Raw genomic sequence first — 26723 nt, 5'->3', positions numbered from 1 at the left:
TAATATGTTTGTCTAGGCCACATGTATATGCTGAAGATTTGCACTGGGATGACTTCTCATCTCTTTCTTAATGTGCATCACATAGTGTTTGGGGAGATCCTGCCTTCTGTGAATACTCCAGTTGCTATTACGGACCTGATGTTGTTTCAAATGTATATTCAGTAGCTGGCTCATAGTATCATTATGACAACTCAACACACTAATGGTTTAGGAATAGTCAGAGAATCTGCTGAACAAATGTATCCAATCAGACAAGAAAGTAAGAATCTTTCAAAGGTGAGCAAATATGTTTTTTTAAAATTAAAAATTATTATTTTAAATCACTCTAAATGTTTGGTTCATTTTTTAAACTGAATAATCACTCTGTGTTCTTGTAGTGATAATGAATGATATTTAAATTGGATGGTAGTAATGTACCCAACTTCAGAATTCAAAAAAGTTCATGGAATTCTACAGTTCAAACTATTGTTTTTCAAGCAGTATTTTTGGAACATGAGAAGAATGTATTTTTCTTTCCTCAGAAGGCATCATCTGGGGGGGGGAAAAAAAAAGACCATTCATTTCTGAACTGTGCTTTCCTTTGTTCATTATTTGGGCTTGGGGTGAAGGGGGAAGGGCTTTTTTTGAGCCTAGTGGCAGTTTCCATGAACCTGAGTTAAGAGAGACCTGATGGCTGTAATCAGCTGTGTGGGTGATAATTGATGAGGCCACATCTGTCTTGAAGGATTTCCAAGACCTGTTACAGGTAGAAAACAATCCACAAGAGAGGAGGAAGTTGTTCTGGTCTGGAGTGCGAAGAAAGGTTTATGTTGGAAATCTCATTCTGTCAAAAGTAAAATGGTTCTTCAGTAAACATCTTCTGTCTTTGTGTGTGTGTGCCTATTTGAGGATAAATTTTGTAAAACTTGGATAGTATTTTCTTACAAAAAATAGACAAACTCTGCAAAATACAAAAATCAGGAAAAAAATCAAAGGTATTATTAACCCATTTCCCTCTGTGATTAGATATTGTGGCTCTTGGATTTGTGAGGCTATTGTTTCCAACAGGTTCAAGTTATCTGTTTTCCAGTCACATCCTTCTGGTGGACCTTACTCTCTAGGCAGAGAACTGGTAACTTCACTGTGGTCAATCCTGTATGGAGGAAATTGTAAGAGCCAGTCCTAAGCATGCATTGCTAGCCATAAGATACAAAGGCTAGACACCTAAAATTAGTCGTTTGCTTGTTGAGAGAAAAATGAAACGCTGAAGCTGTCTAGAGAGGTGATTAGCTCAATGTTAGCATAGGTGATGTAACACGAAGAAACAGTTTAGCTTCTGGGAAGAGTTCTGTGATCTTTCTAGGGGCTTGGGCTGAGTGATGTATTGTTTGATAGTCTTTTTGTCATTGTTCCCTGTCATTTATTTTTTTGTGAGCTTGAAGAGAAATTATTGATCTTCGCAGCTTTGCATTAATTTGATCCCATCTCCCAAAGCTTTAACAATTTAGCTTTGGAGGTCAGGAAGTGCCTTGCCCTCCCACCCAAGAAAATAATGTTGCTGCCAGATATACTTTGAATTTAGTCCAGCATCCTGTAATGAGAGAGAGTTAAGCCACTTGTCTAGGTTGATACAATATACTTTGCATAGATGCAAGCCTAGTGCTCATCTGACAAACTATGTTTCTCGCAAGAATCACAAGGCTTTCAGGACGCTACAGTATAGGTGAGTGTGTTAATTGCCTTTTGTCTGCTCCAAGTGTTTTGGATGTTGTGTCATCAGTCTTGGCTAGTTTTGCCCATAGTACATAGTTTGGACAAAATACTGGAATGCATTTAAGACTTTAGTCCTGTTCTAGAAGGAAGTCTGTTTTAGAAAATCAGAATGGATAATTTAAGTCCAAACAGTTCTGAACTATTGGAAATGCTCTGATTGATGAGATCTTAAAAGTACAGTTGTCTAGGAACATATTGAATAATCCCTCTTGGGCTATAATATATGCTAAAAATGGCACAGCTAACAAGGTAGATAAAATGAAGTAACAAGTCTCTAACTGGCTCTTCCTCTTTTTATTCATTATTTGCGGTATACTATGTTGTATTAACTTGATGGTCAAGGTCAAAGAGGTGGTTAACTGTAACTCAGGTTAAGGTAAACCTGATGACTTTACAAAATTAACGTAAAATCAACTAAATATGTCATAAATACTTGCAGCAGAGGAGATCAGAAGAGAGTGAGAAGAAATTAGGCAAGAAAAGGCATGATGGAAATGAGTCTTCTGTCAGAATTGTGAACAGGACTTCGTCCCAAACCTCCACATGCAGCAGAGATTCTGTGAAGCCAGGTACAAATATGTTGTTTGGTTAAAAATACATCAGATAGACATAAAATGGTTGACTGTACTGTAGCCTCCAGTTTGTGACCATGTTTCTAAGGATTTCTTTTCTGTGTGACTTTGATAAGGGGGGGTGACTTACATCTTTTTGCTTATTGAACAAATGCCAACTGATATGGAAAATTTTCCTAAGCAAGCTGAGTTTACAGTTGCTTCTTGAGTCAGTTGGTTGGTTCTAATTGCTAGTTTGTTTTTTTTTTTAATATGAACTGTGTGTAGTAATAGTTCTTGTGATGATTACTATAGTTATGCCATCTAGTGTACTATAAAACATACCTAGAAATGATCACAAGCAAGTTTAATTATGTAGACTTACATGCTTTATTCAGACAGGTTCAATAAAACTACAGACAAGAAGTCAACTCAGTCTCCAAAATCAGAGTCCCTACCTGTATCTGCTTTTGAAGCTACCATTCTGCATTTCCACAAGTCACAGAGTCTGGGAAGCAGTGAGATACTGAATGTGCAACATAAAAGTGGACCAATATGTTCAGCGGAAAGTAACATTACGTGCCTTAGTCAACCACAGATGTCTCTCTTGTTGAACACAGAGGTTAGCTGATGCTTTCATTTTGCGGAGCTCATAAAAATAGTATTTTGCATTCAGTGTGATACTTTAAGACCTGTTTTAAGTACCTTGCAGGCAAGGAGTTTCAGAGGTAGAGGTTTTACAGTTCTTTTTGTAGATGATGTGAGTGCTTGACTCACTTTTCCTTTACCCTTTCTCATTCTTTCCTTGTCTGTGCTGCCAACAGATAGGTGAAAGCCAAGTACTGTTAGAATTTAGATTAGTACTGCTATGGTCTAGACATCTAGCTTGCCTATACAGAGCACATATGTTTCTGAGGTTTCTTAACAGCTTCTTTCTTTCTCTCTCACCTGGAAATAATAAGTAAGCAGTCACTTATCCAGTAGTTTAAAAAAAAACCCCAAAACAACAAAAACAAATAACATGTAATATTGTACTTTATTGCTTTGTGCTAGAGGATAAAAATAAGAAACTGAATTCCAGAAGGAGGGGAAAATATTGTTTAGACATAAGCATTTAACTTTAGTCTTGATTTCCTTGATTCCCTATTTGTTAGTAAATACAGTACTGACACATTCAGCAGTATGTCACATATATTGAATCAGAGTTTTCAACAGTGTTTAAAGGTGAATAATTTTGAAGGATCCAAACAGCATATTTCCAGTGCCTCTGGTTGGAAAACAGCCTATGATGGAAAAAAAAATCTTTCTCCTGTCACTTGAGTTTCCTTTTTCATTGCTAGCTTGAGTTGGATCATGCTCTTTGTTTTTAATGTACTTGGAACAGTAAAGCTTTTTCTTGTTCATTCTTAGAATCGTTATTTGGATGCTTTTGCAAAATGAAGAACAAGTAAAGTCAGGTTACTAAATTCTCTACACCTTTATCTGTGCACATATTGAAGATTTTTTTAATTTAGGGGGGTTTTTATGTTTATCTCTCTTTAAGGTCCGTTATTTTAGTTCTACTTTTATGATTCCTGACTGTCTATTTTACAGGAAGATACTTCTGTGGAAAGCAAAGCTTCATCAAAAACTTTAGATGTAACAGTAGCCAGATTAATTCCGTCTTCATTTGATGGTAGAGGTAAGTGCTCCAGAAACAAATTATTTGTCTGTATTTTAACTGCTTGTATATCATCAGTTTGGAAAACTCAGGTGTTCTGAGGAGCTGTTGATGTGTAAAGTAAAAAAGGAATTAAATAGCAAACTTATTATAATATAAAAGAAAAAAAAACCACAAGTAAACCTATATCAGTTTCTTCCAAACCAGTTTCTTTCTTACAGCTCATTATGGCGAATAATTTCAGCAGCAGATCAAAACTAGGATTATCTTCCTTCTCTGTTGTTTCATTAATGCTGAAGGGCAAATGTTGCTGTAGTTGCTTCCCATGTTGTTTAAGAGGAGAGGAAGTAATGCATATTGATTCTTGGAAGTCTGTCAGGTCATTTTCAGATTTGTTTCAAGAATAAGTGAGAGGTGAGTATTTGATCAGTCTTGATAAGCAGGTTTGTTTTAAATAGCTGGCAGTCTGCAGTCTACTATGTACCTAAAAATTATTCTGTGGCATACATGATTTCTGTCAAGTCTTTTACAGAAAGTAGGATAGCTGTGCAGAACTGTGATGCTGAAATGTTTCCTTTTTTGTTTTGTTTACCTGTTGTCTGGATGTGGGGATACAAAACAATTTTAATTGCCACCAGCTCTCAGGGGGCTAGTTTCAAGTATTTAAATGTTACTGAAATACTTAAATCCAGAACTCAGCTGAAGTGCCCCGAAGGGCCTTCTAAGGGTAAAGTTATTCCAGAAACGTTTAAGTCATTTAATAATGTTTTTTTCTCAAACACCATCCTCAGTTCCTATCCCCCTGGAATAAAGTAGCCATTTGTGGTGTTTGACCTTGACTGGCTTCCAGGCTCATATCCAGCTTCTCTCTTACTTTCCCTCCTCAGCAGAGCAGGAGGGAAAAATAAGATTAAAAAGTTTGTGGGTCAGAATAAGGACAGGGAGATTGCTCACCAGTCAGCCATCACAGGCAATGCAGACTAGACTTGGCAAAGATAATTTGTTGTCAATTAAGAATAGAGTAGGATGGTGAGAAACATAAACAAAACTAAACCCACCCTACCCCCACCCTCTCTCTCCTCTTCCCAGACTCATCTTCTTTCCTTCCTTACTGAGTCTTCTACCTCCTCCCTGCCCTGAGCAGCACAGGGGGATGGGGGTTGTGGTCAGTTCATAATGGCCTCTCTGCAGGGCTGCAGGGGCACAGCCTGCCTCACCATGGACTTCTCTCCAGGGGCTCCTCCAGCACCTGGATCACGTCCTCCCCCTCCTTCTCCTCTGACCTTGGTGTCTACAGGGTTGTTGGTTTCACATTTTTTCTTTTCTCTCCCTCTCACAACTTCTGCACGGTGTTTTTTACCCTTTTGTAAATATCACATAGGTGCCACCAGCATCACCAATGGGCTCAGCTGTGCCTGGCAGTGGGTCTTGTTTTGGGGCCAGCTAGGGCTGGCAGTGTCCATCTTCTCACAGACGCTACCCATACAGCTTCCACTCACTGCCAAGACCTTGCCATGTAAATCCATTATGCTATTCAATTGTTCAACTAAAGTTTTTCTCATTCTTTAAGAAGAATTTAATTTTGTTCTGTATTTGCTGTGTGTAAGGAATATTTAGAAATAATTGTGAGCTCTTTCAAAACATTGATACCTCTGAGTGGTAGGGTGTGAAATTCTTGTACACTAAGGCACATTAGAAAGTCTTTTGGCTGGTACATGTCTGTAAAACTGGAAAGTTTTTAGAAAGTAGAAAATACTGATGTGGCCTTGTATGTGAAAGCTGTATAACTGGGATAAATATTAAAGGAATTTTGTATATAAATATAGCAGAAGTTCATTATTTTAAAGAAAAATAGCTTAGAAAAATGAGTATGGAGTTATTTGTATGTAGTTAGTATGACACGGTCTGGATTTCCAGTTATAATTTAATTGGGCTAGATGTATATATTTAGTGCTGGACAATATATGGAATACTTAGAGTTCTAGAAAGCTTCTGGAGAAATGAAATGTGTGAGTGTATTATTTCAGTACTTCCTGAGAAGGAATATAGCTCTGTTTTATATGCTGGTACTTGATTAATTCATTACCAATACTTTTGAATATATGATAAATATTGAGAGATCTTTGTGTATCATTTTTTTTCTCAATGGCATTTCCTGAAATACCTGCAGATAGCTCTGCTCAGCCACATGTGTCTTGGGCCATGGTACTTTCACAGCCCCGAAAGAAAATGGTGTCATCACCAGCATCTGAAGGTCCTTCCAGAGGCAAAGGAAAGCAGGATAATGAAGCAAAGGTACTTGAAAATTGTCTGTTCTTAACTAATTTCTGTCGCTGTGTGATTGTCTCTTGATGTGAGACATTGCCATTTCTTTCCTAGGTTCTATACAGTGTCCACTTCTAATGTAGCTTTTACAAAGTAGTATAAAGTTACCTTGTCCATATTAGGACTTCTCTTGAGTGGAAAAGAATAACAAGATGTCAAAAAGACACTGCTATTCCAGCAACGTGAACTTCCAACTTTTAGGCTAGACTTTTTTCACATTCATGACCCTCAGAATGAGACATAAAATGTGGAACTCTTGCCTGATTTGGGTGGGTATTTCCTACTGAAATATTAGTAGTTCTGATACATTCTGTTGTCTGTGTGGTGTGCTTCAGATGAAGAGTTTCTGCAGTAGCTCTGAATTTCTAAGAGACCTTGAATTTTCTTTGTCCACTTAATGTCCTAGCCTGGATTAAGATACCCTTTAGTTGTATAAGTGTGGTGACTTGCATTTATTTTGGTAGGTGGTAATCGAAATAAATAAATTTCTAATAGTCATGCCTCATGATTTTTTTCAGCAATCAGAAACAAAAAATGATGCGAGTGAAACTGAGCCTGAGGAAGGGTCAGAAAAGAAGAAAAAAAAGAAGAAAAAGAAAAAAAAAACAAAGTCACTCACTGATGTAGAGAAACCTCAAAATGAATCTACTACAGTACAGGAGCCACCAAGGATTGAGGTACAGTGAAGAGATTTTTCTTGTTGTTCACACAACACAAGGAATGACTGTTTACAGACTAATTTGTTTGAGAATTATGTGTAGAATTGAAGATCTGCAGGTTCTTTCCCTCATGAGAACATCCCCATTTTTACTATATGCTACTACACAATGTCATGAATGATCTACTTAAACAGAAGGAGAATGACAGGAGTCATGGAAAATAGTAGGAAGGTAAAGGGACTATTGAAGACAAAAATGGAAAAAAATGGCATAAAGTCATGGAATAGTACATATGCACTGCACTGAAATCTGTGATGTGGATGCAGCATCTGTTGTGGCAGTGACAGACAGCATGCAGACTCTCCTGGTTTGCTGGGAATGAATGTGTGCTCATCAGTTTGAAAAATGGGTGAGACACTTATGACGCACGTTAGATAGAAAGAATCATACTCATGGAACTTCTGGGCACCCAAGAATTTTAAGAAGGTTCTGCTATGTACAGCTGCTCACTGGAGCAATATATTGGATTGCTTACTAGTTCTATAAAATTCATTTGTAGACACTGTTAATGAGCAGAAATGGATACATTTGCAGAAAAGTAATCCTGTTTTTCCATATGCAGTGATAGGCCTTGAGCTGGGTGTTTTCCCTGTGGGGAAAAAAATTGAAGCTGCTATCAGTAATCACGTCAGTGCTGGTAGTACTGGTCAAATGTGCAAACAGCACTGGGAATTATTAGGAAAATAGAAAGGAAAATGGATTATGACAATACATAAATCCAGGATGTGTCTGATATAGTATGGGTTTTGTTTTCTTGTATTTCCCCCAGTCTCTAAAATATATACATACTTGAACTAAAAAAAGGTATACAAAAGGCTTCAAAAATAATAAAAATTATGAAGCAGTGTCTGTGGGGGACAAGGCTGAATAAATTAGGACTTCTTAGTCTGTAAAATAGATGGCTAAGTGGGAATCGAAAGAGACAAGGAAATAAAAAGGAAATTATTTGATCTTTCTCCTGTTTTTGTTGGATGTCCTGTGGTTCTTATAGATGATGAGTTAAGAGCAAATATAAGGAGGTGTAACATCACAATGAGTGCTAGTTTTTAGTTATTGCTACAAGGTGTTACAAATGCCAGAAGCCTATTTGAACTCAAGAAGTGATTGGACAGACAAATAAAAATTTATTCTAGTGAGTGTTATTTAAATGAGAAGGTACTACCTCTGGTTCAAGATGTCCCTAAGCTGGGAGGAGAGTGTGTTTGTGAAACGTTTTTCCCTTTCTTGCAGTTGTCTTTTGGCATACTTGCAAGCTTCTTTAAAAATAATTCATTGAGTGAGGTGTGTCTGTCCATATTCTAGAGCTTTCTAGCTTGGGCTGTTTTAAATGAAGTCTTTTGGGCTGCAGAGGAAGTGTTAATGTGTTCAGTAGTATTGTATCACATCTAAAAAGACCTCTCAGAAAGTGGGAGGAGAAGCAACTGAGGGAAACCCAAGCTGGTGGATCAAAGATCATTATGGTTGAGATAGGGAATATAAGGGGACCAGTCTAGAGCAAGCTCCAGCCTGTCTGCATTTAGTTAATCTGAAGTCTGGATAATGTATCCTCTGCTACTAAAATTTGCTCTCTTGTCTAAGCCTACATAATCACTTGAATGATTAATCTGTTTATTTTCATAGTGTAGTCAAGAGTTATTACCATTTTGCCTGCCCTTTTTGTTCTTCACCACTCACATGTTTAAGGCAGAATTGCAGAACTGGAGACTGTACTGGGAGAAGAGTGAAGATGTTTGCAAGGCTATTAAATGATCTGAAAAACAGCCATTTACCTATAATTATTTATCAGGTGACAGCAAGAACAAGCTGCTGTTGGAAGAATTTCTCTTTCAGCCCTGAATTAGCTGCCTGTAGATGAGTTAACCAATGTAGTGCTGATTATAGGTGACACTGCACGTGGTTCCTGAATTTTATACAGTGAAACGAACTGTGATGAATGTTTGCTAAGCAGGAAGAAAATAATGTGAATGCAGGAAAATCAGTTTTGAGAATACGGGTTTGATAGTTCTCATAAAATCTTCTTCTGATTTATTTGTTTAGGATGCTGAGGAGTTTCCTGATCTGGCAGCTGCTTCTGATAGGAGAAACAGGCTAGGATCTCAGAAATCATCATTTGTTCCTGTTGTCAGAAAGCAGTCTGAAGTAAGTAATCTATGATATTATGTGAATGTTAAGAAAATAAGCAGGAAAAGACTACAAGTTTTAAATGAGACTAAAAGTGGAATTCTTTTGTCTAAATATAGATGCTTACGATGTGGGGCTCTGCCCATGGCAATCCCCTTAGGTACTCAGTATGGACTGAATACTCATTGTATTCAGTAGATTCATATCATTCCAAAGGAGATAGTTTTTTGGTCTCTGAACTGCTGCCTAAACTCTGGGCTACTAGTTCTGGTATAGACACCTCTGTTGTGGACCCTCTTAGTTGAGATGAAATGTGTTTGTGTACTTTATTTTCCTACAGGTAGTGTTCTAGTTTAATCTTGCATTTCATAAAAATAATACTAAGTCTCTTTGAATTTCTGCCTTTGCTGTTTGTTCACATCATCAAATTTCAAGGGCATCTGAACAGTGTAATACTTTGTTCTCAAGCTGTGTAAGGGTCAAAGAATTTGAGTCTAACAATTATAAATCCAAGCTTGTTTTGTTTTTTCTTTTTTTTATTTTACGAGTGAAATAAATCCCAATGATTAACTTGGAAATTCATTCAATATGGGAATTAATCCCAAACATAAATTGCAAGGATTGGAAAAAAGATATGTTGTTTGCTTTGCAAGAGCGAAATAATAAAGGTGAAATTCCAGGTTTTTGTTTCTTTAAACTAGTTTTGCTGCTAGAAATCTTTGTCCTTGGTTTTGTTTCACTGTGAATATTAGTGATTTAAAAAAAAAAACCACAAAAACCTCCTTGTTTGTGGTAGTAAATTACATTGACAGGGAGGAATGAGCATCAAAAGTCACTGTAATTGCTCAAACCAGATTTTTTATAAAGAAACAGACTTTATAAAAAGAGAAACCTTTTTTTCTTTATAAAAAGAGAAAACTTTATAAATGAGAGAAACCTTCTAGCTTTGTAGGCATAAGTGGGATATAACCTCTCAACACTTATGTATGTTGTAAAGACGTGATCTTTAAACCACTCGTACTCCTCTATAACAAATATTTGAAGATGAAGCTGTCTTGCTGGTTGTTTCTTCCAAATCTGAAAAAAGGAAATCATGAGTCTGATTAAGTAGTACAGCAGCCAGTAAATGATCACACTTTTAGAAGACCATAATAAGGTCTTCCCAGACCCTTCTCTTCTCCAGGTGGAACAACTCCAACTCTCTCTACCTTTTATCATAGGAGAGGTTTTCCATCCCTCTGACCATTTTTGTGGGCTTCCTGTGGACCTGCAGTAACAGGTTATGTTGGGGACCCCAGAACTGCACATGGGACTCCAGGTGGGGAATCAGAAGAGTGGAGTAGAGGGGCAGAATCCCCTCCCTCGACCTGCTGGCCCCACTTCTTTTGATGCAGCACAGGATACAGTTGGTTTTCCAGGCTGTGAGCACACATTGCTGGCTCATAGTCAGTTTTACATTCGCTAATACGACCAAGTCATTCTCTGCAGGGCTGCTCTCATCCCCCAGTCTGTACTGCTGTTGGGGATTGCCCTGACCCATGTGCAGGACATTGCACATAGCTGTGTTGAACTTCATGACGTTCACAAAGCCCACTCCTCAAGCCTGTCAAGGTCACTCTGGATGGCATCCCTTCCCTGAAGCATATCAACTGTACTACTCGGCTTGGTGTCATTCACAAAGTTGCTGAGGATGCATTCAATCCCACTGTCTATGTTCCATTTGAATTTAATATCATCTTCACTTTACACTTTTCCATGTGTCTTTAAATATTTTCTCTTCCTCCTTGTCACCTTTTGTCTCTAAATTTCAAAGAACCATCTTCCCGAAGAGCCTTGGGATAGTCAGTCTCCCACACTGGATGGAACTCCCAAGGTGGATGGCCTGTCAGGAAAGCAACCTTTATCTTCTATATTAGAAAGAAAGAAAATGCAGGTAAATTAATTCATATTTGTAAAGAAGTTCACAACTAAAATTACAGAGGAAATTAGTATATTTAAATATAAAACAAAGTCCAAGCTCACCTGCAGTTGTGTTAATACTTTGTCATTTATACTTCAAAGATAAGTGACAAGATTTTCTTGATTAGAAGCACTCAGAGGTAGTAATTGCTAGCCCCCAGTTTCAGTTTAGAGAAAAATACTAGCTTTTTAATATCTTCAAGTTTCAGATATGAGGATTTTTTTTTTACCCAGCTTACTTGATCATGGCATAAATCCAGTCCAAACTGATTGTCTTAAGGAGTTGGGAAACTCTTAAAAGTGGTTCTGCCAGATTAAGACAAGGAGGCAAGGAGATTCACTTAGTTTGGGGCAAGGAGGAGAAATATAGAGCAGCAGTGAGGACAGTAAATAGTTCCATGTTGGTGAATAGATTCTGGCATAGCTTTGATGAACAACGAGATCCTAGGTTCTGAAGGAGGAGATCATTCCTTAACCCTTTTATAACAGAAGACATAGTGAATTGATTCTCGAGGATAAGACTTCTAAAATCACAAAATGTGTGAGTCGATTCCTTAGCCTTTGTAGTTTGGTCTTTGTTAGTCTTTGCTAGACTATTCATTTATAGTCTTTTTATATTCTGAATCATTAAAAGTGTTGTGTGGGATGCTGCTTTTGCCTTCTCTTGAAAGCAGACAGAAAGATTACTGCTTATGAGGGGGTGGTGCTTAAAGCCTCTAAAATCTTTTTTTAATACGTCACTGAAGATAATTATATATGTATATTGCAATCATGAACCCTGGAAGATTCATGGAGCAGTTCTGTACTTTTAAAAAACTTTCTGGTATGCCTTTTTTTCAAAGATAGGTGGCAGTCTGACCAAAGTGGGAGCCTGACATAAAGCACATCCTTTATTGAAGACTTTATACTTCTATGCTTTATTCCAGTAGCTATTCAAAAGTTATTTCAATTGTTTCAGATTTTCTTTACTTTTCACATTAAAGTTGATGTGTATTAAATACCAAAATACTTTCATTGAAAAATCATGGATGAAGATGTTAAGAGTGTACAACACACCATACAATATAACAGTCTTTACATTCTGAAATGGAGAGCATTACTAATTGGTACTGAACTTGTTCAGGAAACATCCAGGAGCAGTGGTAAGAAGAGTCAAATTCCTGTGCAATTGGATTTGGGTGGCATGCTGGCAGCCTTGGAGCAGAAGCAGCAAACAGAGAAGTCAAAACAGTCTTCTAAACCTGTGGTCTTTTCAGGTATTGGTTATGGTGAAATTTTCTTTCTTTCAACTTAAGAGTTGTTTTTAATTATTGAAACATTAAACGTAGCCTGATTTCTGATCTGTAATGATCTCTGAATATGCAGGCAGGAGCACAGTTCACAAGATACAAGAGAAAATAAAGGTTCTTTAAAAAAAAAAATTAAAGTATGGCAATCTGAATTGTTTGGAGAAAGACTTAGGGAAAGAAAAATCTTCAGAACAATGATTTTTAAGAGTACCTTATATGAATGGTGACCGAAGTTTAGCTTTGACGCAAATACTAATGTTTGTGGAGATTTTTGCATGTCTTAAATATGTGTATTACTATTGTGATCTGAGTCTGCAGGAAGGGGCCACACAGTAACAAAGGCTTTCATAAACTACTCCAATGATAGAAATCCTAGAGCTGTAACTTGAGTGAAAAAGCTCCTCTGCAAACACAGGGGTTGTATGAGAGTCAATCAGCCCAAGCCAAAGAATAATTGCTGCCATGCCTGATAATTGTGAAGTAATTGTTGTTAACAAAATGCTAGGCTTTTGTGATGGACAGAATCTTTCAGACTTTGTGTATGCATAACCAGGAAGTAGAAACAAATAGCCCACTATCTTTTTCATTGTAGGTCAAAATTTAGTCTTGGCTGTGTTAGTGCAGCGTATTTTTCAAAAGGATGCATGTTGTTTCCTAGAATTTAATGATTAAAAGATTTCTCTACTTATTTCATTAAATAATAAAAAAAAATATTTCGGAAATAGAGCTAATTGTGAGATAATTCATCTCACAGTGTTTAATGTAATAGTTGAGCTTTTAAATAAAAAGCTCAAAATACCAAGCATTGATAAGATTTTCCTGCACTAACTGAGAGAACTTGTAAGATATTTTAAAATATTCTTTTTCTACAATTGATCTCTTTTTTTTCATTTGAGTCAGTTAAACTCAGTGCTGTAGAGGTGCTAGTAACCAGGTTTTTTTCTATAAAATTATACAATGCATGGATTATGAGTAGATGCTGGAGCACAAAGGTACGGGCCACAGTACCTGTTTTCTAATATTAAATTACCTGGGTCTGAACCTGCTGCAGAAGAGAAATTGATGTGTCGTGTTCATATCCTGGAAGTACAAGGCACATGTTAGCTCAGCTTTATACCTTTTTTTAACATTCAGTGCACCCATTAAATCGGTGTATACCAAAATGTTACTTCAGTTAGTGAAGTGGCATTGTGCTGACCTTTGTAACCGGAAGAGAAGCACAGTGAACAAGAAAGGCAGGGAGTGTCTGACTGCAGACAGAGTTTATTCCACTTCATGTGGTAAATAATGAATGGATGGAACAGCACAGTAAAACAGTAATTATTTGAATTTAAATTATGTTTTGGAAATGCATCAGTAGTGCAAAATGACATAAGCTGTTAAAGCCATCAAGTTCAGGAACATGAGAACTCTGTGAATTTGAAATGAAGAGGTGATGTACGCAGTGAAGGAAATAGCATGTGTCTACATGGTGTATACTTAATGTATTGCTTCAAATTCAGTTTCGGTTCTTGTGGCGACCTATGCTAACATACTGCTCAACGTTCTTGGAAATTTGCCTTTGTTATACAGAGACAAAAAAAGTTGCGGTATAGCAGTTTTATGAAGTAAACTGTTTATGCTAATAGTACTTACATGGTGTTGGAGGACTTGTAGTTGGAGGAGGAGTAAACCAAGATGACTTAAAACAAGCTGCTAGAAGCTTTGGCTGTTTTCTAGGTAAGAGAGGTTGCCTGAGGCACAAAGGTGTCAAGCTCATTCCATGATGCTTCGTCGTCATCGTCTTCATTCACTAGCTTATGTAACCTGGTTTATATTGCAGGTAACTGAAGTTTGACAATGTGGTCTCACAGAGTACAGCAATCTCTGATGACAGCAAGTTGAAAAGGAGAGTAGTTTTTAGGATGTGAGGTCATGGTTTGGAAGGTCCAGATTCAGGGACTTGGCCAGTCATTTAAAGCTTCTGTGTCCTAAACCCTCTGGAAAGTGCAATTAAAGCAGACATCTCTTGAGAGCTGTGCTGATTAAGTAAAAGAAACTTAGCTGTAGCTTTGCATTAGTCATTACCATCTGCAAATGAACTCCATCCAGTTTCATTAACAAATGGTAGGACTAAGCACTATAGATTATTTTCAGCAATTAAATCTAAAATCTGTAATAATGTGACTCAGTGTTTATCTTAACACAGTACAGAATCTGTGGAGGAGGAAATGCCAGTGAAATGGAGGTTCCTGAAGGTGTATCAAGCTGTCAATGACATGGTGTTGACGGTAGCTTGGAGTGCCGTGTTTTGCCAAATTCTGCTTTTGAGAGTTCAGGGACAGAGCTTGTGATTCTAGTTGTATAATAAAAGTAGAGAACATGTCAGTCTTTTTGGAGGACTATCTTTATTAAATAACATTGTTTAATGATACAGGATTGCCTATAAACATTCTTAATAGCAACATAGCACAAATTTAATATGTGTATACTAGTCCTAATCCAGACATTAAACTTGCATTGGATTGTAGTTTAGGTATTTGTTATACTTCTCTGATGCAGAGTTTTGGTTTTTTTTTTTTAATCTCAGTTGGTGGTGCCATACCGTTGCTTTCTAAAGAATCTACTACAGCCATAAAAAGTCAACGATTAAATCAAGGAAAGATGCCTCATAACCCTTTGGATTCCAGTGCTCCTTTGGTAAAGAAAGGGAAACAGAGAGAAGTCCCTAAAGCAAAGAGACCAACACCTCTTAAAAAGGTGCTCATATTTTTACCTTATATACTACAATATAGGCTAATGAAACTTCAGTACTACTCTGTGAGTCTAGTTAAACCTTCTGGCATGAAGATCTGCATCTGAGTGTCCAGCTGTCTAAATTAAATTTTAGCTTTCCTTGGTTTAAAAAAGGGGAAGAATAAGCAAGGGAGAAGAGGAGAGTCTTGCTAAATAGTATGTACAGTTTCCCCCAAGATCTGTTTTTTTCATGTAAACCACTTGGTAGCTGAAGAACTGCTACTACAAGAGTGTCCACACATCATTGGTATAGGGGGACATCCAAAGTGATCTTGATTGGTTTGGGCAAGATCTGCTTATTTGCAGGACTGGGGAGAATGGATTAAACAAAGGTGGTATTTAATGTTTCTGTGCTCTTCCAAGCCAGAACTTCAGCAGATTCTGCATCAGCTAGTCTTAGATCCACTTGGTGATTTCTCTTGTATCTTCCCCCTGCTCAGTCACATTGCTTCCTGTCGTGTCTTCTATACAGGGGATTTTGAGATACCACTCAATCACAAGGTTGCTTTTTTGGTCTAGACTAATTGTTATGGAGCTAGTGAAGGTAGTTTAGTGGTCATTCTGTGCTGCTTAATTGAATTTGAGAGCTGTCCAATATAAACAACATATAACAAACTCAGGTGATACTAGTGCTGTGTCTTCTGGCTGTTCTATTTTCATGCCACCTGTTTTCCAAAGTAGGTTTGAGAATACAAAGATTGCTTTGTCTGTAATATCTGTGTTCTGAGTGTGGTAGTGAGATTATTTTTGTTCATCTTTGACAAATGCAAATGGAGAAATTTACTTTTTAAAGTAAAAGAATTAGATCTGTGGTGTAATTCATTACAAATTTGGGGTAGATTAACAGAGCTAGTGGGCATATATATAATAACTGCTTCTTAGCAGCTACAAAGGCAGGGAAGATGAGTTTCAGGAAACTGATTATCGCTTTTACTTACAGTAGCATGTTTGGATCCAGCATATGTCCTACTTTTCTTCCATATACCTAGCTATCCATGGTAATTTCTTCTCTTTTTTTTCAACCAGCAAATTCAGACAGCGATCTATTAGACTGACTCAAGATTTTTAATGGGAGAATAAGGGAGCATAGTAACTGTGTGTGTGTATATATGCATATATTTATATATACATACATATACCTGAGTGTTTGGCTGAATTGCTGCAAATTGACACTCTGAAGGAGAAAGGGAGAAGGGAGACCTTTTCACCCACTTCATTGCATTGAAGAAATTTGTCGCTTTATCTTTAGTTTTGCCATTGTAGTTGATCCCTAGTAATTATTTCCTCCACCCAGACACTGGTAATCAAGGAAAAAGTCCTTTTCTATGTAGATTTAGAGAGTATCTTTCCTTCTTTATAATGTCCAAATTAAAGACAAATGTTGTAAACTTTGAATGATAGTGCCAGACTTCTTTATGAATGGTCTTTATGTAAAGACTTGTAAGAGAAACTGCTTTGTTATCTATGTGACATCGGTTTGATTTGTTTTTTATATATATATATTTTTAGATTATTCTGAAAGAAAGAGAACAACGAAAACAGCAACACCTGTTAGAACAGATAGCAGTATCAAAAGGTGAAGATAATACTTGTCAGCCCACAGAAAATACTACTGAAGATGAAATGCTTCTACAGGATAGTCAAGCAGGTATCTTTCAAGAGAAGGCTGTAACACAGTATGTAGATGGAGATTTGAGAGTGAGAACACTTAGTACTTTCAAAAATGTGTACCAAGTACTGTCAAATGAAAACTGTACCTTCAGAATTTTCTAAAATTCAGCTTGGGCTTATCTAGAGTTTAAAGTGTGCCAAAGGCGATGTAATTGAGTTAATTTGGCTTCTGAATACTGTTCCTCACTTTCATGCCCGTCGGATTTATTATGTGTCATAGTGAGAGTCCTTGCATCTCTCTGGCAATCTGTTTAAAAAGAGGTACAATAATAAAAACTAAGTAAAAAAAAAGAAATGTATGACCTCTTCCACTACTACCGCAGATTGTTGTAACAGTGAAGTAAAGCCTTTCCAAGAGATACTTGGCAACCTAGGTCTCTTCACAATGCTTTTTGGTTTGTCTTTTCATTGAAATGTCTTTACATGATAGCTGTTCCTGTAATGCAAGCTGCTGAAGGGTTTCTGGAGAACACAGGGATGAAGGAATCTACAGAAGGTTCTATGACTTCAAAGCAGCTAAACTCCAATCTTCCAAAAATCCACAGTAGAAATTTTAGAGAGTAAGTACTGATTGTAGAGATCTCTGTTTTTCCACAGTACTGCCAATACAGCATTTTTCATACAAGATACTTCAACTGCATTCTATGTCACACTAGTTGGAATTTAGACTGAAATTCTAAATTTTTTTTTCAGTTTTCCTGTGAGCTAACACACAAACAAAAAATTATATTCAGAGAAATAGTCTGTATGTTATTGTAATTCTGTTTTCAAAATGCATGTTCCTTGAAGGAAAAGAAAGATCAGAAATTCATTAGAGGCTAAGGAAGGAAAAGGAGCTGCTGTTAAAAGTAATGGAGTACCAGCTTAATATTTAAGAAAAAGAGTAGTACACTTTACTTATTTTTAGTGTGTACTTTGGTTTTCTGCTGTCAGACCAAATGGCAAAAATGAAAAGAATGTGATGAGCCAGATGACATTTACATGTTGTGGCGAGGCAAAGAAATACAGGGAAGATTTATGGGTTATTGTGTGCAGACACTTTTAGTTTTGTTTAAACAGATGTGTATACATGTTTCCTTATAAAAGAAGAAATAGTCATTACTATATGTAAAGAGGTCAGAGATCCAGCTGTGACAGTTTAAAACAGTCACTTTAGACAAGCAATGGTTTAGTTTTCTTCCAGTAAAGGCACCACTGGCCTTTTTGCAGTTCCATGTTATAGTAACAGTTAATATTGATACAGCCATTCTTTATCTTCCTGATGCCATGTGTTAGCTTGTCCTGGTTCAGCCAGGATAAAGTTTTCCCCAGCAGAGAGAGAGAGGGGGAAGGGATCTCCAGCCGGGTTATTCATACCATGCTGATGTCAGGTCCAGGGGTGGAACCTTTTCACCTTTCGCTTCTGGTGTTGGTTTTTGCCATACACGCGGCGGGTTTGCTCCTTGATCATTTAGCGGTATTTCTCTGTATATCTTTTGTCTTGTTCACTGTTATTGCTGTTTATTGTTGTGACCATTGATGCTGTTGTTATTCAGATTGTTCTATCACTCTGTTGTATTAAATTTCTTGTTGTTTTAGCCGGGGTCTGTGTTTAACTTCCAGCCCGACCGGCGCAGGTGGGGGAGGGGCAACAGCCACGTGCTCTCTCATCCCGGCAAGAATTAAACCTTGCACATAGCTCTAAATAATTGCATTAAAAGTTATTTAATTTGTGTCTATGCAACACTTACTGAAAGCAGAGTTTGGGTTGAATAGGTACAGGGCTATTGTAGCATGTAGAGCATTCAGCAAAGCTTAGAATATTTTGTGTCTTCAGGTTAGATTTTCAGTGTTTTAGCAGACTTGTCTTTAAGACTTAGTGAAATCAACTGGAAATTGTAAATAAAAACTCTTTGTAACTTACAATTATCTCAAAATCTGATTTATCTCTAAGGTCCAGCATAGACTTCCCATAATCTTATGTGAATTTGCCACTTAGCATCTTCATGTTGACTGTGCAGTTGAGATATCTTTCATTTTTCTCTTTGTGAGCCTTCCTTACTGAGTGATTCTTTGTGTAAAAGATGGGGGAAAAATGATTTGGAACCCTGATCTTTCACAGGGAATACTAGAAGGTTGAAGTACACCTGTGTTTACCCTTTCCTTGTGAACACCACAAGGCTGTAATCTGATAAGTAAAATCGGATGACAGACAAAAAATATGAACTTGGGGAGGAGAAATTTGATCCAGATTTCTATCTTTGTTATAAGTATTCCTGTATTTATAGAAATAAATTAGAATTTTATACTTTGATTGCTGTACTTCAATTTATATAGGTCAAAATAAAGGCCCTCAGAAAAATGCTTCAATAGAAAATATGTACATATGTATGTACATAATATGTATATATGTACATATATGTTTATTGGTATAAAATACAGGTTTATTGTACATGTGTGTATGTATTTTTGGTATAGTTTGATAGGGGAGCCAGATACCACAGGTAACAATACTTTCCATACGTTCCCAGCCACTGAAAAAAATCTTACATAAATTTTTGGGTTTATGTATATGAGAACTGTGTTTGGAGTAGAAATAGAAAAAAAAAGTAAAGACAGACTAGAATAGAAGGTAAACTGTTTATATTTTACATATTACTTATTTATGTGTTATATATTTTACTTTTAGAGTTTTTAACATTTAATTGATTGTATCTTCCAGTTACTGCAGCCAGGTACTTAGTAAAGAAGTTGACAGTTGTGTGACAGATCTCTTAAAAGAACTGGTTCGTTTCCAAGATCGCTTGTATCAGAAAGACCCAATAAAGGCCAAGATAAAACGCAGGCTTGTTATGGGGCTTAGAGAAGTTTTGAAACATCTGAAGCTGAAAAAACTGAAGTGTGTCATCATCTCTCCTAACTGTGAAAAGATTCAATCAAAGGGTAAATAAGTTTTTTTTAAAAGTGTTTATTTAATGAAAGAAATGTAAAAAAGCAAACTCAACATACTGGTACCAGTATTGATTATTAGTATTGGAGGAAATTACTTGAGTAGCCTTTGAAATCCAGTCATGTAAAGATGCCTTCCTTCCTTCAGATTGTTAACTGCTGTGCAGCTGAAGTGTGAGCTGAGTCAAGACTATCTGGGGTGGGGGCAGTTATTTGAGGCTAGGATCTGTTTAGTTACCGATTTGCAGTGCAGCTACACAAAAGATTTCACTGGCATAGCTGAGAAGACACAAAGGTTACTGATGCCAGCTGTGCCCCCACAAGAAGTCCTGCTGTAGATTGGCCACAGATTGACAATGTCAGTGATACTTTGTTTAAGATTTGTTGTAATTATTTTCATTACTTTCTGTTAACTTTTAAATAATTTCTTAGCAGCTGGGGCTTTTTTTAATACTAGATTATACTACACATACAACAAAATACAGAGTAGTTGCAGTCTAAGGATACTGCTAATTATTAAGAAAAAAATGTCAAATTCTCCTGTAAAAGTTAAGATCTAATGCTATTATTGAGATCCATGTATTTTTTCCTATAAACTTTGTAATTTCAAAATAAACCCATATTCGTGGGGGTATTTTTTACCGTCTTTTAACAGTACTGTCCTTTAGTTATAATCACCCTGAATAGTGTCATTCTTTGCTGATTCTGTTGTCTGCTCCAGGTGGGTTGGATGAGACTCTGCACAACATTATCGACTGTGCCTGTGAACAGAATATCCCATTTGTTTTTGCCCTTAACCGCAAGGCCCTAGGCCGCTGTGTGAACAAAGCAGTGCCTGTGAGTGTGGTGGGAATTTTCAGCTATGATGGGGCTCAGGTAAGCTGAAATATATAGGTTCATGTTTTTGTTTAGTTTTACTTTTTACCTGTAAGAGGAAAATAGCATACTCATGGCTTTAAGGTTTTGTTTGTTTGTTTTGCTCTTGTACACTTGTACTCTTTATCCCAGGCTAATACAACAAATCGATTTTTGAAGTACAGCCACTCGGCACTGTTTGAAAAAGTAGTTTGGCCATCTCTTCCTGACATCCATCTTGATCTTCCAAAATATTTTTTTTCAAGAGAATTGTTGTTTTTATAAATGGTTTGGTTTTCATGTCATTATACATACTTAGCTGCTCAACTTTTATGTATGAACATACATGTTATGAATAAGGAATATTCATTACAGATCTTCATGGAGATGTTAAAAATTAACAATGTGATTGAAGCTGTATTAATACTGTGTATTTCCCCAGGACCATTTCCATAGAATGGTACAACTGACAACAGAGGCCAGGAAAGCCTACAAAGATATGATAGCAGCTTTAGAGGAAGAAGCTGAAGGAGGGCTAAGAGAAACCCAACCCAGCATCTTAACCACTGAATGTGAAAAAAATGGCTTATCAGAAAGTGCTAAAACATCTACCAAGGACTCTGATGAGGATGTACCAAATTATAGTGAGTATTTACTGGCTTGGTTTTGGTTCACTTTTCATTCAAAGTGCTCTTCAATTCTACGATTTTCACTGAAACAAATGACACCTGACACTTCAGTGGTTAGTAAGGGGAGAGCTTCTGCTTTTCTGTTATTTCCCTCCACCCTCCTGATTTTATAAATCTGAGATCAGTTCTTACTGAGAAAGTTTTAGAGAAAATTCTCCTTGCTTTGTCCAAGGAGGTTTAACAGAGCTGCTTCTTACTTCTATTAGTAAAAAATCCTCCAAGTTTTTTTCTAGAAGTGCATTCTCTGTAGCTGCAGTGGACTAAGTTTTGTATTGCAGCCTGTTTGAAATGCATATTCCTGTCCAAAAGTGTTCATGTTTTGAAAGGTTTACCTCTTTTAGAAACACATTCCTCTAGCTCTGCTTATACAGTCACCAGACAATGACAGTTATCATGGATACTAGGCAATTTAAAACTTCTGGGTTTTTTTAAGTTGGATTCACCTTCAGAGTTGGCCTTGCTTGAGTTGGGGTCTGGACACAAGGACCTCAGTGGATCCCATCACTCCTGAAGTATTCTTTCATGCATCATTTGATGTCATGTGGTGTACATGCTTACATGGCCATGTGCCAATTTAGCTCAGCACTTACTTTGAGGAAGAAGTAGAGAATCAGTGTGACTTCATTTTAAGTTTTTCAAGTATTATACAGTAACCTGTTTGTTGTTTTGTTTGTTTGTTTGTGTGTTGTGTTTTTTTTTTTTAATTCTAATATTCCCTAGTTAAAATCTGGAAGAGAAAACTTGAAGAAGACTATAATCCATATGCACTGGAACTGGAAAAGAGTGCAACTGCTGACATGGTGATAGTGAATTCAGAAGAGCATCAGTAAATGCAGATCCAATTTTATTGGGCTTTCTTTTTGGTTTTTAGATCCCCTAGGAAGAAGGTAGCAAAACAAAATAATTAAAGAAATATCTGAAGCAAGCTAAGTAAACTGTTCTGAATCCCTTTAAATGAAATACATACTGGGGCACATGAGGCACTAGCTAATGCTTTTACACTTTATGTATTTGGCTGATTAGTATAGCAGATGACAACAGCAAATTGTCTTAGTCCAAACCACTTGAACTGGCTTGCCCTACCTTAATGGTTTTATGCACTAGCACTGATTTTTTAGTGATGCAATATACCAAAAGAACTTGTTAGAAAGATGATGATTTTATTTGGGAAGACATTCCATGAGCCAGAAGGATGAGGCTTGTGGGGAGTTGCTTTTTATTCTTAACTTCTTTTAAAAAAATTTAGACTGGTTTTTGATTGTGGAGGTTTTTATCTTTTTTTCTTCTCAATAAACCTGCTTAGATGGGCAGGCTGGCATCAATGTCGCTTTCTTCCAGTCAGCAAGAAACTAATTTTGGGCAGGCAACTTGATTGAAACTATTTTAAGGAAGACCATGACGACAAAGATCCCAGTTAGCTCTTCTGTTTGATACTTTGGGGATGATACAGATGTGAAAGAGAGAGCATGGACTACAAAGGTCTGAAATTCCTGATGTGAAAATGCTCTCTTTAGAAATGTTATAAAGCTGATGAATTGTATAATGATGATCATTCTGTTGCTACTGAGATGAGTTTATTATAGGTCCTGCTTTGAAGTTAGAAGATATTGAAGGACAGCAGAGGTGCCAGCCTGCTATCCTATCTGTAACCATCTTCATGCTGACAGACTCTTCATTCCTTCAGTTTGGGGTTGTGTCACTATGTATATGTAATGGGTTTTGATTGATCTCAGTTTTTATCAGTCAGGGAAAATTTTTATCTAACAGGAAATAAAATTTTAAAATCAAAATGTCCTCATAATGGTGGTGGAGCACCTTAGTGGGACTGTCCTATATAAATATCATTGTTTACAAGTTTGAAGACATAGGAGAGTAAGCCTAAAGAAAGTAATTGGAGAATGCACATGTGAACTTCGGTCATCTGTTCTGAAAGATGATATAGATGCCATGTGCTGCTACCAGCATCTCTGAAGTGTAAGTGCATGCTTCATCACATTGAAGTAGTAGTGCAATACATTGGAAAGGAGCTGCCTTGTGAAGTTAGAAGTGATATAAAAACTTTAAATTGTTTGAATTTCAAAATTATTTTGTAGAATGTAAATTGTATAAGATCTGTTACAATATACTGATTCTGTAAAGTATGGTTGTGATCTAAGTAAATTTGTCTGTTGGGCATTTAACGATATTTGAAATGTCAGTTTTGAGGAAAAACATTGGTAAGGGATGCCAGCCTTGAGCTGAAATGTACAGTGGTCACGATATTTTTGTATTAGTTTCTTCTAATCTTAAATGGAAATTGAGGGTGCAAGATATCAGTGATTAAAGATGGTTTTGGTTAGCTGATAGCCTTGATCTAGAGGTAAGTTGCAATTTATTTGGACTTGTGCGACTTTGATACACATCTAAAACTCTGAAACTGCTAAACCTGAACTGCTAAACTGGGGACCAGTTTGTGAAGATCACGTTAACAGCTGGTTTTTTGGGCCATATTTTCTGTTTTGTCTTACTGCAGAAAAGCATGAAAAGTTACTTTGAAAACATTATAGGTTGTTCAAAATCTTGGGGAGTTATTTACTGTTCTTAGAATGTAGCAAAAAAATTCCCTGTACAGGGTCACAGCTGTATTCACTAATTCTGTTACACAGATGTTTTTTCACAAAGAAGTTGAGCTAAACAAAAACTCTGGCCTCAGTCTTACAAAAGCCTTACCTTCCCACTCAGTACCACTGAACTAAACTTATATCTGCTCCAGATCTACAGAACAAATAGAGGAGGGACAATTCAAGAAAAGTGTTTTTATAGTTGTCCTTTAGCCATAAAGGATGCCCTGAGAGAAGCACAATGGGGAAGAAAATTCTCTCTGAACTTTGGTGTCAGAAGTTTGTATCAGTATTAATTTATGATTGCCAATGTGAAAAATAGGGAAAACTGTGTAAGAATTTTTACCCTACATGTGTGACTACAGGGTGGTCTGGTATTGGGAAAAAAAAAAAAAAGGGTCATTCAGGAAAGTTTTAGAATAAGAAGAATGCTTTTTTCAATGGAAGAAACAAATCTAACTTAAATCTTAACCAGTTAGGGGATAACTCAGGGATAAGTATGCAGCTTTCTGCTATTGCTAGGAGCAGCTGTCCCCATGGACTCAAGCTATAGTGACTCTTAGGTGGCATCCTGCTTTCTTGCTTCCAAGTTGAAAACCATTGAGAGAATAAGACAGAAAACTTTAATTATGCCTCAGACTTTCATTTATTAGATGCAGGAGGACAGAACTCTGAACAGCAATGCAGTAAAACATTTTCACTGTGGATTAAGTAGGTCCTCACATTTTCAATCTGCAGTTGTTCCGTAGGAACAGTCTTAGAATTCCTTCAACATAGCTTTAAAAAATTCGACCAGTTATCTCAAATAGAAGAATAATTTGCAAAAACTAAAGAGTCTGCTTTAACTTGCGTGCTTTGTAATCTATTTATCTGTATTTTGAGCATTACTCAGTAGTTCTTTATTTTGTACAGAAACTTTATTACCAGAGGAAATGTGTTTGAAGAAATGAACTTGCTGACACCAGAAAGGAATGTTCTTCAAAACACTAGGAACAAAGTATAAGGGTAAACATATTAAAAGAAAATAAATGGGCAAGTTAAAGTGTTTTTAAATAAATGTGATCCACACCTTCTTATTAATCTCTAAATCATCTGCCAAGATCCTCAAGCCCCAAATAAACTGGTTTTCTTAATGAACTCAAAACAGAAGCTGTACATCAATATACTGCCTGAACAGTGCAAGTCTTGCTGAGACCACTTTTGTTCTTCATTAAGCTGAAATAACTGGCATCAAAAAAACAGAGATGGGATGGGTGGCCTCTCTTGTAGGATGTAACTTAGTCATTCTTCAATGCAGTAAGGATATCCTCTTCCACCTCAAGCTTCAGGTGGTCCTGACTATCAGTTTTAATGGCAGCACTAGCACTCACAAATAACTGAGTGCTGTGCTATTAAAAGTAATCTAACCTGCATACATTTCTCCTTCAAGCCTCGTTGTTTCTTTGTCCACTAGAGGCTGTTTTTCTTGTTGCAGCTCTCCTAAAGAGGAGAAAGTTCAGAATAATGTGTTAATATTGGTTTAAAAATTAAAATAGTGTTTTAAGGTTGCTTGTACTAACTGTTTCACATGCAAGAAGCATATGTTGTATCTAGAAGTTATCAGAAGTAATCTTATGTTCTAACTTTTGGAGAATTACATTAAAAGCTAAGTATGGACTATTTTTTTAAAAGGAATGCCAGCTTTGATGAACACTACCATTTATGAAGTCCAGTAGTCTGCAACACAATTAGTCTACAGATGTGATTAAATCTACTATATTCAGTATACACAGACTTACTGTTTTGGGCAGCATGAGAACTACTGCCTGATTAGCACTTGGTTAGTGGACTGAAGGAACAAGCTGACATAACTGTAACACACATCATAGATCGAGCAAATTTTACTGCTGAAGGTAGTCAAGAATGATGGCATATACAGGAACACTAATGACTTTGTTATATAAATATATGCAGTTACAGAAGCATTTTAGGCTATTTATAAAATAGGGACTGTAGTGTGTCATGTAGAAAGCACTGTAAAATATATTCTTTCCAAAAATTCTTACCCATGTTTTCTTCCAGTTTTGCATCATCTTGTCATGTTCACTGATGGCATTTCTCCAGGTATGGAATTCTTTGGTCCATCCATCCTGACCAGCATTATCTGAGAATTGTATATGGAGATGATTACATAACTGTGTAATGATAAAGTAAGTCGATACTGGTTCAGTTGCAGCACTTCCTGTGAAAGATTGGGCTAGAAGGAACAGAAGCCATCATTTTGTCCTTCATTTTGTTCTACCTCCTCTCATGTTATTTGGAAATAAGTTCTATTCAAATTATCATGTCTCTTCCCCTCTGCAGCAAACATTATAGTCTCCAGGGTAAAGAGATTCAGTGTCTGAGACTCGAGGTCTAGAAAATACAACCTACAAGTTAAGAGTTCGAACCCATCTAAGCAGCACAGGAATGCTCCAGTTAGATCATACCAAGCCTGGGAAGAAGGAAGATAAGTCCAGTTTTCAATTTCCTCATTTTTCAGTAATGTTACGTAGTTAGTTACTCTTCATTCCATTGACAACTCAAGAAGGGTTGTTTTCCTGCATCTTGATAAAATTCTGTCTGCCAGTTTTTCTTGCAGAATGTAACACTGAAGGTGACAGATATAACTTTTTCAGTGTATCCTTCAGGACACTTGCAACAACAGTATATAATGGGTTTGGAACAGTGAAAGCCTCCCTGTTTTACATTTACAGTAGTTTCACTGAGATGCTCTTCATTCTGCTTCAGAGATAGACTCAAATTAACTGGAGTGATGGCAAGACAACTTGTGTAACTCCTACTGCTTTT

The 26723-nt window shown here is 36.8% G+C and overlaps 2 protein-coding genes across 6 annotated transcripts in view; one reads left to right on the top strand and one right to left on the bottom strand.

The window, feature by feature from the left end:
- Positions 1-23974, top strand: SECISBP2 (SECIS binding protein 2). 3 transcript variants are annotated; one of them, XM_026866417.1, is made up of 16 exons: positions 1-276; positions 2192-2321; positions 2702-2925; positions 3897-3984; positions 6113-6258; positions 6810-6965; positions 9045-9146; positions 10942-11061; positions 12211-12343; positions 14946-15115; positions 16661-16799; positions 17253-17382; positions 19524-19744; positions 20472-20626; positions 21048-21249; positions 22015-23974. In XM_026866417.1, the coding sequence occupies exons 1-16, from the start codon at positions 184-186 to the stop codon at positions 22122-22124; spliced, it is 2319 nt and encodes a 772-aa protein (XP_026722218.1). In that variant the 5' UTR covers positions 1-183; the 3' UTR covers positions 22125-23974. The 3 variants fall into 3 exon arrangements, with proteins under 3 accessions (XP_026722218.1, XP_026722220.1, XP_026722217.1); XM_026866419.1 differs by having other exon boundaries at positions 3-276; positions 6134-6258; positions 6807-6965; XM_026866416.1 differs by having other exon boundaries at positions 3-276; positions 6807-6965.
- The window catches only part of SEMA4D (semaphorin 4D), a 98536-nt gene continuing 94333 nt past the window's right edge, over positions 22521-26723 (bottom strand). Inside the window, exons 19-20 of one of the 3 annotated variants that reach the window (XM_026866411.1) lie at positions 25940-26037; positions 22521-25373 (exon numbers count right to left, since the gene is read on the bottom strand). In XM_026866411.1, coding sequence (XP_026722212.1) covers positions 25344-25373; positions 25940-26037 — 128 coding nt within the window. In that variant the 3' untranslated portion in view covers positions 22521-25343. Of the gene's footprint in view, positions 26289-26723 lie in introns of all 3 variants that reach the window. The other 2 variants (XR_003400161.1, XM_026866409.1) reach the window with 2 other exon arrangements.

The sequence above is a fragment of the Athene cunicularia genome, assembly GCF_003259725.1.
Source record: "Athene cunicularia isolate RWA chromosome Z unlocalized genomic scaffold, athCun1 chrZ_part2, whole genome shotgun sequence".
Classification (NCBI taxonomy): domain Eukaryota; kingdom Metazoa; phylum Chordata; class Aves; order Strigiformes; family Strigidae; genus Athene; species Athene cunicularia.
The sequence above is the reverse complement of the archived record's forward strand: the minus strand, read 5'-3'. Positions and strand labels throughout refer to the sequence as shown.

Bases quoted from the DNA above. Each gene is read 5' to 3' on its own strand.
- SECISBP2 (XM_026866416.1), top strand. From the start codon at position 184: ATGACAACTCAACACACTAATGGTTTAGGAATAGTCAGAGAATCTGCT. The intron at 6,259-6,806 runs GTACTTGAAAAT...GATTTTTTTCAG, and splicing joins AGCAGGATAATGAAGCAAAG to CAATCAGAAACAAAAAATGA. The intron at 9,147-10,941 runs GTAAGTAATCTA...TAAATTTCAAAG, and splicing joins TTGTCAGAAAGCAGTCTGAA to AACCATCTTCCCGAAGAGCC.